This window comes from Myodes glareolus, chromosome 6 (assembly GCF_982192425.1).
Source record: "Myodes glareolus chromosome 6, mMyoGla1.1, whole genome shotgun sequence".
NCBI lineage: Eukaryota > Metazoa > Chordata > Mammalia > Rodentia > Cricetidae > Myodes > Myodes glareolus.
In genome coordinates, this window is record NC_142031.1 from 74,251,227 (window position 1) to 74,264,248 (window position 13,022).

Below are 13,022 nucleotides of genomic sequence, written 5' to 3' on the forward strand. Positions count from 1 at the left end.
TTCTTCTGTGTCCTGCAGAATGTTTGGCAGTTTCTTCTATGAAGCAGAAACCCTGAAAGACTGTCTCACCTTCATTCAGCAAGTTTATTTCAGCAGTTATTTTTCTGTGGGTTCTGTCTGTCTAGTTCATACAGCATACCAATTAAGCAGTCCAGGAAAGAGCAGTTTTTTGTTCAAATGACTAACAAACTCCATAAGGGGCCTCTACCATGCCATCATCCTTTTGAAGTAATTGATGCTTCCAGAAGCAGACATGTCCATTATTCAGAAAAGTCGAAGTTCTTAAAACATTTTAAATGCCATATTCTATAGGTCATTGAAACTGTTGAAGACTCTACTAACTGAAACATATCACTGTATATCTAGAACATCTAACTAACATGATTATTAGTTTGACTATTATAAATGACTATTAATCTGTAATTTATAATTATATATTACATTTTAAATGAGCTGTATAAATATAATACCTTAAACAAGAGCAGAAATACATATACACAGTATACAATAATATATATAATCCAAACTCTGTATATTCCATCATTAGATGTCTTATTTTTCATTACTTCTTTAATTTATGATAATCTGTACTCTTTTATATTACTTTTACTATTTAAAGGCTTTGCTTTATTTTTTAAAACCATGTACTTCTTTTTATAACTCTCTATACTCTTTTTTCTTCTCTCTCCCAAGCCTATGCGTATTGATCCAACAGTGTGACCCATTCAGAGGTTTTATTTTCATCTGAGTCTGTTTTTATTGTATATCTGTAATCATTTTCTGACCAGGAGCACTTTTTTTTTTAACTACTAAGTGGGTGTGGCTAGGACCAACTCTGTGGCCCTGTCTGTTTGCTCTACTCAGTCCCACATGGCAGAGGCATGTTCATGGCCTCTGTGAGTTATGCTCACTGCCCCAGCTCCAGGGACACATGGGTTTCTGTCACCATTAAGCAATTAGTAACAAGCTCACAAATCACATTTAAGTACAGGACCTCCTGAAAGAGTCAGAGTTTTGTGCTACCAGCGTGAACCAGGAAGCTGACTCTTAAAGAAGTTTGCTCAGTTTTTCCTGCTAAAGCTGAGTCAGAAAGACTTCTCTTAAAGAAGCTGCATCTCTCCTTGCCTCTAGCAAACAAAGTCCACCCGAGAAAAATGTTGCTACAAACAACATTTGTGCTTAACTCTGTTCTTTTGTATCTAGAATTCCTTCTCAAACTCTCTCAGGTTTTATGTGGATGTAGTTGCCCCACATTGGTGTGTCATTTTGTAGGAGGAGACTGCTCTTTCATTTCTAGTCTCCCAGACCCAAATAATCACACAGAAACTATATGAATTATAGCACTGCTTGGTCTATTAGCTCAAACTTCTTATTAACTAACTTTTACATCTTAAATTAACCCATTACTATTAATCTTTGTATTGCCAAAAGGCTGTGACTTACCAAATAAGGTTCTCTTCTGGCGTCTGTCTCCTTTGGCAACTACATGGCATCTTCTTGACTCTGCCTACATTCTCTATATATCTCTTCAAGCCTGGCTATATTCTTCCCTGCTATAGGCTGAATCAGGTTCTTTATTAACTAATGGAAATAAAACATATTCATAGCATACAGGGGTTCCCATATCAAGTAAATTGTCTTCTTCAAACAATAGCAATGAAGTGTTATTGTCATAATATCCCCAAGACAGTTTTATTACATTTCAGAAATCAATTGCTCTGAGTTGTGCCCTCCTACTGGCATTATTTTTCTCCATCTTTCTTTTGCTCTCAACTATTTACTTGTATTGTATTTTTAGTTTATTGTTTTACAAACAGTAGATATAGTTTATTGGTTATAGGAGATTCCAGAAAGTTCTTAAACAGTGCTTTTTAAGTTTATCATCTATGCAACATATATGTAAAGTACAAACAAATATTATAAAAATGTTCTAATGTAGAAATCTAAAAATTTGTATTAAAAGTATTTTTATAATAATCAGGATACATAATTTTTGTTCGAATCAATTTTCTGAATGCTGTAGACAAGTGAACTGTAGGAGAATTCCAAGAACTTCATTCATTGCTAGCATTAGCTTTAAGGACCTTCAGGAAATCATCAGTTAACTCCATTTAAAAACAAACCAAAAGGTCAGAGGTATGAATTACATGAGATTTATGGTCCATGCTTGTGAACCAAATGCCTTAGGCATTTATTCTTGTTTACAATACTGTTTAATGTTTCAAACATCGTTTTCCCATTTCATAGTCTATAAGTTTGGCACATGTCAACATTAATTGTGAACTGTATGCCAAAGACATATATCACTTCTTAAATAACAATCATTAAAGTTGGGTACCCAAACAAATTAAATGAACCCCAATGGAGTACAGAGTATATTGTAGGTTAGAAAGTTCACAGAGCTCAATCAAACCTAAAGGAGTAACTGAAGAAGAAAGATTGTGTAGAAAACTCTAGGGAGAGTTGGAGTGAGGTAGTGATAGTGATTGATGGATGCAATCAAACTATATTATGTAAACAAATTGAGGTTTTAACGAATAAATAAATGAATAAATAAAATTACTTTATTAATTCTTTGAGAATTTTATATAATATATTATAATCATTTTCATCTCAAGCTTCTTCCCACAACTGCTAACTGCTCTCACCTCTACCTTACCTTCCTATCCCTACAACCTCTAACTGCTCTCAGACACACATTACCACCCTACCCATACAAATTTGTGTTCTCTTTAAAATAACCATTTGGCTCCAGTTTGTGTTCTCTCTGTATAAAATCCTAGGTGAGGGGCTATTCACTGAAGCATGGCCAAAGTACCAGAAGTCACACCCTTAAAGAAAACTGGCATTTTCTCTCAGTCTCTAAGAAGAAATCAACAGTTCATACTTCCTCATTTAGGGGAGGCAACACATGAACCCTTTGCTATTTCATGCTAGAGCATTTAGTGGCCTAATCTTATACAAGCAAGCACAGCTATCATGAGGTCATCACTGTAGCAATCTTGCCTGGTTAAAAGACATAATTTCACTCTAGTCCTACCCAACATTTGTTCTGTCCCTTTCTTCTCAATAGTCCCTGCGCCTTGTTTGGAGGGTGTGATACAGATGTAACTGAGAACTCCCCTGACATTTATTCCTAATACTTTTAATAGTAATGAGTTTATTCATTAAGAACCATTCAGTACACAAAGAAACTTCTTTGCACTAATCTATGGGTAGAAAGATAAAAATTTAGAGACTAGTTTGGTACATTGTCTGTTTAGAAGAATGATAGTAGGCCTACGGACTCCCAGCCATGAATCCTTGGCAAGATTTATAATAGAAGGCATGAGCTTACTCCTGTGGGGCAGGCCTTAAGTTCAACCAGAATGCAGGTGGTTGCCACCATAGCATTCTTGCCACTATTGAACCAATGAGCCTATTTAGACATGCCAGACATGACTGTACTTCACAGGGTTCACATCTGGGTAAAAATGTTAATGAGTCCTCCCATTCCCAGGGGTCTGCAAAGTTTCTTCCAGTACTATGGAATCTAAGCATCGGGCAAAAAGCATCATAATTGATATAAGCTTGAGCTCTCTTCATGGGGAGAAAGGCTATTGATGTGGATATGCTTATTTTGTAACCTGTCACTTTGCTGAAAGTGATTATGAACTCTGGAAGTTTCTTGGTAGAGTTCTTTGGTATTTCCTGTATATAAAATCATGTTATCTGAAAACTGTGATTGTTGGACTTACTTCTTTCCTACTTATGTAACCTTTATGTCATTCCTTGTTCAATTGCTCAAGCACTAAATTGAGTATTGAGTAATAGGTGTGAAAGCAGATGTCCTCAACTTGCTCCTGATTATACTGGAAATGCTTTGGGTTTCTATCCATTTAATGTGTTGGTGACCATCTTTTAGTCTTAGGTAGCCTTTCGTGTGTTCAGATATATTCCCTCCATACTTAATCTCTCTAGAGGTTTTATCACTCCTCCCACTCTTCAACTGGACTTTGAGAGCTCAGCCCATTGCTCCACTTGGAGTTGCTGAATTCTATGATGACATTTAAGATAGTTATCAATCTGACTACAGGGCAAGACCAGTTCAGGCACCTTCTCCACTATTACTTAGGATCTTAGATGAAGCTATCCTTGTGGATTCCCGGGAATTTCTCAGTCCAAGGTTTCTTGGTAATCCCATAATGATCCTCTCTACCAAGATAAATCTTTCCTTGCTCTCTGTCTTTCCCCCATCTTGGCCATTCCATTTCTTCAAGTTCTCCTCCCTCTAACCTTTACCCTCCTCCTCCCCTTCTACCCTTTCTTCTCCTCCTACCCCATGCTCTCAATTTTCTCGGGAGATCTCATCAATTTCTTTTCCCAGGGGGGATCTATATATATTTCTTCTAGGGTTCTCCTTGCTGCTTAACTTCTCTGGGTTTGTGAACTATAGAATCATCCTTTGCTTTAAAGCTAATATCTACTTATAAATGACTACATACCACACTCATCTTTCTAGGCCTGGGTTACCTCACTCAGGATTTTTTTTTCTAGTTCCATCCATTTCCATGCAAATTTGAAGATGTCATTGTTTTTCACCCTGAATAGTACTCCATTGTGTAAATGTGTCACATTTTCTTTATCCATTCTTCAGTTAAGAGGCATCTAGGTTGTTTCCAGTTTCTAACTGTTACAATTAATGCTGCTATGGACATAGTTGAACAAATGTCCTTGTAGAATGATTGAGCATTTGTTGGGTATATACCCAAGAATGATATTTGTGGATCTTGAGGCAGGTTGATTCCCAATTTTCTGAGAAACTGTCATACTGATTTCCAGAGTGGTTGTACAAGTTTCCATTCCCACCAGCAATAGAGGAGTGTTCCCCTTACACTGCATCCTCTCCTGTTTAAGCTATCATTGGTGTTTTTGATCTTAGCCATACTGACTGTCCTTTGTACATTTTCTGATATGTCTTTTATTTCCATTTGCCTGATGAGAGATACCACTACGATGGTGGAATACTATGGGAAAAAGATGGATTTTTGTTTCAGTCTTCTGAATATAGAGAATGTTGTTTGGTCTGACGGTAGAAGATATTTGTTCTGTTAAGTCTGAGAATTACAAGGAGAAAAGACCAAATCCACAATTATCCAATTAAAACAAGATGCATTTTGGGGTGCACCTGGGACTGGACAGCTGACAGTTTCACCCTACATATTAATTTGAAAAGATAGTCACTGCTTGGCTCCTGAAATCCATTTTATAAGAGAGATGAGGTATATGTAGAGGTGAGATGGTTGACTGTTATACATTGTTAGAAAGACACAATGAAAGGAGAGGAACAATGGTAAAAAGACTTCAAGTGTTAATGAAGTCAAACCTAAGGTATAGAGAAGCAGAAGATGGGGTGATTAAGCATTCCCCTTCCCTATAGCTCCCAAACTGTAAACAACCACAGGATTTACCTGGTTTCTATTCTACCACCTTGCCTGAACATCACAAATAGGTTTTAAAAATAAAATTTAAAGAACTGAATTTAAAGAAACAAACTATATAAAGTTAAACAAAGAAATCCTATTTCCAGCTTAAAGATTGTTTTGAAATTTTAGAGTATTTTCATAAAAGCTGAAAATGTGTTTAGAAACCAAGAAAATAGAAGCTTCGGCATTTCCATGTAGACTTCTGTGCTGTATTGAATCCTGGCTTTGTTTCCCTTGGCTGTGTCACACTGCCCATTTATTCTCCTTATCTGTCTCATCAGGAACTTGGGTGAAATAGTGTAATGAGTGTAAGGCATTCCAGTCTGGATAATATATGTAACTTGTTTGACATTATATCTTTTTCATGCAGAAATGACTATCACAAATACTAGGTTTTATGTATTTACTAGACTACAAAACATGCTGTTTATGTAAAACACAATTATGTTATAAAAGCATTCAAACCTTGTCACAGAGGGAGACTGACAAACAACTAAATTTGTCACTACTAATTTGTCCCTACTTTGATGAGATAGCTCAATTTTTCCTCATGAAGCCTCCATACACAAAAATGCTTTAGTAATAAAGCCTTCACCTTCACTTTGCTAATGATGTTTTCTATTGATAATTTGCCATGTGTAACTTAAAGCAGTTCTCCTTAAACATTGCATTTCAATATTAAGAAATCACAAAGTAAGAAAAATTGTTTGGTATCTGACTTTGGATGAATAGCTCTTGTGTTCCTTCAGTTTTATTTCTACTTAAGCATACTCAGATTATTTCTTATGTCTCTCTTCTCTCCCCATAACCAAGGTCTCTTCAGGATCTGTCTAAGCAAACAGATATCCCATATGGCACAGTCTTGGACTCTGCAGTCTATCAGCACGTCCGCATGAAGGGGTTGAATCCTTTTGAGAGGGACAGCATGTATTCTCAGATGTGGAGAATGATCAACCGAAGCAACGGGTCGGAGAACAATGTTCTGGAGTCACAAGCAGGCATTCAAAAGGTACCCTGCACTTCATAAATAGTCTTCCGGTTGTTGTCAACATGGTCATGGCTGAATTGACATTTATTTCTTTCTCATTTATTGAAATTATGACACTAAATTTTCAGTTAAATCAATTATATTTTTATTGTTTTAAGGAAGGTCTCAGGGCAGCTCAATGTTCTCCGAGAGAAAATTCCAGGTCCCCTGTGATGTCTCATCAATAACTTTCCCCTGGAAATCCAAAGCTAAAAGCTGATGATGTTATTTTGTTCAGAAAAGGATTAAGGACTTATAAACATGATGACTAAATACGTTTTCCCAAATCCCATTCCAAATACCATTCATGTTATCCAATTCATTTAAATGACTCAATGTGTTTTCTATACAGCATTTGTTCTGAAGACTAAAACTTTATCTTTACCTGTGATTATCTAAAGCTATTTGGAAGAAAAATTTAATCTTGTTAACAAATATAGTCCCTGCAAATGACTGTTTCTGTTTTCCAAAGTGAAAGTCTTTATCTGCTTATTTTTCTATAACCAGCATTTAGAGGTAGATAAATTTAAAAGGCTTGGAAAGGCTTCTGCACATTTCTAAAAAAAAAAAATTAAAAGCTATTCTTCATTCAGGATGTAGTTTATTTACAAACAAACACAAACAATTCAGGTCTCAGCAACCTCCATAAAAGAACTGGGTAGTTTTTTTGCTTAAAATTATGACCAATGGCTAGCTGTGGTTGGCATTCATTGGGTGATCATGGAATGTACAAATGAACAACATGTCACAGTCAAGGCAACAGTCGTCTTCACTTTTTCTCTATGTCCTTTCATAGCACACTAGGTCTGATCCTGAGTCCGAGCTTCCTGCACAGAAGACAAATGCTCTGCTAAAGGAGGGTTTTATTATTTTAGTTCCTCTGCTTCAGGTTCCAGTAGGACTCTCACCCTCCGGGATCAACCTAAATCATCTTTGCCACTGCCACATTGGCATCATTCTCTTCTTTACAAATATTGACAATGCTTACGAGAAAGTGAATATTCTTAGCATGTTGGCAGTAGCCTCTAAGGAAGAAATGCATGATCTTACGCTATACAGTGAATCCTCTGATGTCTTTGACCTCGTTATATAAATCCAGTTTCTAAAGGTCAAAGTGCTGGTTGGAAATAAGACTTTCTTGTCTTTCTCAAAAGGCTCCTGGAAGATTAGCATGGCATCATCAGAACAGGAACCTAGGAGTATAGAGTGAGCCAGTCTATAGCTAAGCATGTGTATTGAGGGAAGGAAGAAAGGGTGGATGCTATAGGTTTATCATATAGGTACTTATAGAATGTAAGTAAATTAGAGTTTCTAATTAAATCTTTTCATTTGAAAGGTTTGAAGAAATAATTTTCCTCTGCATTATCAACCACCAAAAGTGGACTTTGCAGGTCTGGAGGATTACTTTCATGCCAGAGTGTGTGTTCAGTGTAGACAAGGCCCTCACTCAATTCTCCCACTGCAGAAAAAAACATAAATACTATTTTTGAGTATCAATAGAAATAGAAATTCTTATTTTGTACTAGTATTACAGTTCAATAGCGAAAGCTGCCAGAAGATAGCTCATTTTTGCTCATCAAATATATGTAATCTCAATAAAGTATTTTAAAACAAACGTACCTATTCACTCATGCATCGGTGTATCCTTTTTCAAATATTTGCTAAATACTAGCTGTGTACCAGGCCCCTAGATATGAAGTAGAGATTTGCTCAGCGTTAGAGAAAAGGTCACTGGGCTCATGAGCTGAAATCTGGTGAAGAAGACAAGAGGGAGAGAAAACATGGTTTAAATGCTGGTAGATGCCATGAGACTTTCAATAGGGTGTTAAGGTGAAAGCTGCAGAGCCGATCTACAGCTCACATTTTTTTCTCAGTATCTCACTTTACTCACTCATTGACGAAAATAATCCCAGTGGAAGAAAGAAGCATGAGCCGAGAAGCCCTCACATCCTGGATTTAAGTGTAGTTCGATTTTTAAAATAAATTCTGAAATTGGAGCATATATTTTAGAATCCCTCTGGGCCTTGAAAGTTTCATCGTGATGGTAAGAATTCCTAGCTCATACAGGATTTGTCAACACTAAATCAAGCCACGCATGTTGATTTTCTTCTATAAACCCGGCACTTGGGAGGCTGAAGCAAAAGGACTGCAAGTTCTAGATCAGCCAAGGGAACACACCAAGTTCTCATCTCAAAAGCCTAAAAATAGATAAGTAATAAAGATGAAATAACATTACATAGGTAAAGTTTCAATAAATAATATGAGCAGAAGCAGAACCTATCTTTTAAGATAGTTTGAGAGATTAACAAGAGAAGGGACTTATGAAAATTTGCAATTACAAAACTGTATCATTCACTATTTCCTTCTTTAATTTATAATTGTAGTGTGATAAAAAGAAAAAGAAAGTGTAGTATGAGAAGTAGAAAGCAATTTCTATTTCCTCAGAGTTGACCGATCAGGACAGGCAATCAGCTGAGGAGAATAAGTCCAGCCCTGAGATGTGTCTTCCGCCTTTGACGGAAGGGTAGCGAATTCGGACCCAATGAATAAGCAAGCCTGTGTAAGATGTGTTTGTCATTTTTGTTCACCAAATTGGAGGCAGTTGAAAATTGACTGCTCACAGGATAGACAGCAATAATAAAGTGCATTTGGGTTCAGTTTGGAAGGTTTGAGGCAAGTTTTAGCGAAAAGCAAAATCAGCAATGGAACAACAACGTCCTCATCTGTCGATGCTCACTGAAGGTTCAGAAATCCAAGCCTATAAGACACGAACCTGACTGTGGGTTCTGTGCCCATAAACTGATCTTACAGAGCTCACATAGCTGCTTCCTGTTCTCTTTCGCTGGTTTCTAATTTGTAAATGCAGGAAATAGAAAATAGGGGGAAAAAAGTTCTTCATCTATATCTTTTTTTAATTTTTATTTTTTTTAATTATTAAAAAATTTCTGCCTCCTCCCTATCTTCCATTTCCCTCCCCCTCCCCCCACTCTTCTCCCTTTCCCTCTCCAGTCCAAAGAGCAGTCAGGGTTCCCTGCCCTGTGGGAAGTCCAAGGTCCTCCCCCCTCCATCCAGGTCCAGGAAGGTGCACAAACAGACTAGGCTTCCACAAAGTCAGTACATGCAGTAGGATCAAAACCCAGTGCCATTGTCCTTGGCTTCTCAATCAACCCTCATTGCCACCACGTTCAGAGAGTCCGGTTTGATCCCATGCTTTTTCAGTCCCAGTCCAGCTGGCCTTGGTGAGCTCCCATTAGATCAGTCCCACCGTCTCCGTGGGTGGGCACACGCCTCTCGGTCCTGACTTCCTTGCTCATGTTCTCCCTCCTTCTGTTCCTCATTTGGGCCTTGGGAGTTCAGACCAGTGCTCCAATGTGGGTTTCTCTCACTATCTCCATCCATCGCCAGATGAAGCTTCTATGGTGATATGCAAGATATTCATCAGTGTGGCTATAGGATAGGGCCACTTCAGGCTCCCTCTCCTCAGCTGCCCAAGGAACTAGCTGTGGACATCTCCATGGGCACCTGGGAACCCCTCTAGAGTCAAGTCTTTTCCCAACCCTAAAATGGCTCCCTTAATTAAGATATCTTCTTCCCTGCTCCCATATCCACCCTCCCTCCATCCCAACCATCCCATTCCCCCAGGGTCTCCCCATCCTGCCCTCCTCACTTTTCTCTCCCCATGTCCCCTTACCCTCACCCCACCCCCACCCCCAAGATTCCAATTTTTGCCTGGCAATCTAGTCTACTTCCAATATCCACGAGGATAACTATATGCTTTTCTTTGGGTTCACCTTCTTAATTTGCTTCTCTAGGACCACGAATTATAGGCTCACTGACCTTTATTTAGGGCTAGAATCCACTTATGAGTGAGTACATACCATATTCATCTTTTTGGGTCTTGGCTACCTCACTCAGAATGGTGTTTTTAGCGATCAGGGAAATGCAAATCAAAACAACCATCTTACATCTGTCAGAATGGCTAAAATCAAAAACACTAATGATTGCTTTTGCTGGAGGGAATGTGGAGTAAAGGGTACACTCACCCATTGCTGGTGGGAATGCAAACTTGTGCAACCACTTTGGAAATCAGTGTGGCGGTTTCTCAGGAAAGTCGGGATCAACCTACCCCAGGATCCAGCAATACCACTCTTGAGAATATACCCAAGAGATGCCCAATCATACTACAAAAGCATTTGTTCATATCAGCATTATTTGTAATAGCCAGAACCTGGAAACAACTTAGATGCCCTTCAATGAAAGAATGGATAAAGAAAGTGTGGAACATATACACATTAGAGTACTACTCAGCAGTAAAAAACAATGACATCTTGAATTCAGCTGTATCTTTAACAGAAATCCGTATCTGTAGTAAGTGCTTCACAGAGAAATCCACATCACTGGGAAGAACATTCCTCACAATCTATAACGTTGAATAGCTCTCATTAATGTCTTGGGTTCTACTTGTTCTTAATTGAGCTACCAGTTTCCCCTCCAGGAAGGCATAAGCTGATACCCTCAGGTATTTTTGTTCGGTTGTGCCAGAGACATCTGCATAAATGCACAGTAAGTTGAGAGTTCGTATCTTGCAAGACAGTCACACATGCCGAGCCATCCTAATTAAACTAATACCAATGCACTGCCGTGCTCCACCTGGGGATTTAGGCATAAGTATTCCAAAGGTATGATCTGGGAAATGTAACTGAATTTTTTTTTCCAGAAAGTTAGCGGTTATTCTTGAGTACCTTCTGTGAATCAGGCAGTTGTCGCAGTGGTGATGAGGAATGGGAACGAAGTCTTCCCTGGAGTTAACCTCCTAGCAAGTGAGCAGACAGTAAAGAAAGTAAAACAAACAAACAAGCAAACATATTGTATGTTCAGGAATGTGAAAGATAAAGAAGGAAGTGAAACCATAGAGGCAGGTTTGGAGTGTGGACAGTCAGGCTGTCCTAACCTCTTAGATTTGGCAACAAAGGCTGCACTGTAAAGGAGACCCTGGAATAAAAACTTGAAGCAGTTGGGATGGGAAGACAGAGAAACTGACAAAAAGATAGAGATAGATTGAGAAATAATGATGAATTCATGAGCAAAATATCTTTACACAGAGAGTCGGTCAATCCAAACACCGAGGTGAACAGTGCCTAGATTTTTGTAGACTATTCAGGAAATAAGACCTGGTGAAATAAGCCTACAGGATCTGGACCAGAGTTTCAACAAGAGCGGAGAGTTAAAATGTCAAAAGGTAAAGTGGAGAAAACCACACAGTGTCTTACTCACTCCTTAAAGCATGGTCCTCTGGGGCAACAGCAAGAGCCCCACCTGAGAGCTGATGATAAACACTGACTCTCAGCCCCACCCAAGGCCTCTGAAGGTGGACTTTAGACTTACAAAATCTGAGAATAATATTTGTGCATCGTAGAATATACATCATACTAATGCAGGATCATCTAGAACATTCTGATTTGGTTTTCACATGTGAGGGTTAAAAACTCAAGAGGCTTTTGAACAGATATGTAATCTGACTGAAGTCACATTTTGGCAAAGACAGTTGGGGAAAAAAACTAATGTGGCATGTGGAAGCAGGTTGTAAGTAAGGAACCCACTCTTGGGACTTGGCAATGTTCTAAGATAACACCACAGCAAGTTCAACCCTATTGAAACACTATACAGACGACAGCACTGAGCTTTGGCACCTATCAGACTATTATGGTGGGTGGAGAAGGGAGGTGAGATAGATAATTCCCAAAGGCCCATAGAGAAACTGCCGGGTCTCTATTTCTACTAAATGTGGTTGCAGGAGGAGAATTCCTTTAGAACTATTTTTATTTATATGAATAAACAATAGCTTACGTCTTTGTCTTAGTGTAGAGATTTGGGGAAAAAGGAATAGGGGTGGTAATTCTGGAAAACAGAAGAAACTTTAGCTCAGTGGACTTCCTATTTCAGACGAAGAGTCCTCTGCAATGGTGGGCGCAACGATTAATGTAATGCATCAGCATAATTAGGTTCTCTGCCTGTCCCAGTCAGCTGCCTGAGTATAAACACAGAGTGGGCATGGTAAATTTCTCCAGATCTGGTCTTACATACATAAGTATCAGGGAAAACAATAGGGGCAATGGAGTTGATTATGCACAAACAAGTGATTATTATTATTGCTTTCATGGATTCTAATCTGCATGTAAATGTGATAAGAAAGGAAAACTGAGGACGCCAAAAGAATGGTAGGAACAATAGGTCAGAGTGGGACTTGGAGACAATGGGTTCTGTGAGCTCGAATGATAGAATACTATGAGGTTGGTGCTGAGAGGACACATTTGAACTTGAGATTATAAAGAATACTGCTGTTTTTAAAGATGACAGGGTGGGGGAATGCTTACCTGAAATAAAAGGAAAAGCACTCTTAGCAGTGAGGAAGTCAGGAGACTGGGAAATCAGTTACTGGAAAAGGTTGTCTATCTCCAAAAATAGACAGAGAGCTGGATATAGAAGAGGGCCAGGAAACCACGTGATAAAACCAAGTAGAGCTGATGAGA

General features: G+C 38.5%; 1 protein-coding gene across 4 annotated transcripts in view; it reads left to right on the plus strand.

Annotated features, from left to right (window-relative positions):
• Grid2 (glutamate ionotropic receptor delta type subunit 2) overlaps positions 1-13,022 on the plus strand; it is a 1,407,776-nt gene that overhangs the window by 1,143,091 nt on the left and 251,663 nt on the right. For all 4 annotated transcript variants that reach the window (XM_048416269.3, XM_087907267.1, XM_048416268.3 and 1 more), the window contains exon 13: positions 6,279-6,474. In XM_048416269.3, the coding sequence (XP_048272226.1) occupies positions 6,279-6,474 (196 nt within the window). The remainder of the gene's footprint in view (positions 1-6,278; positions 6,475-13,022) is intronic.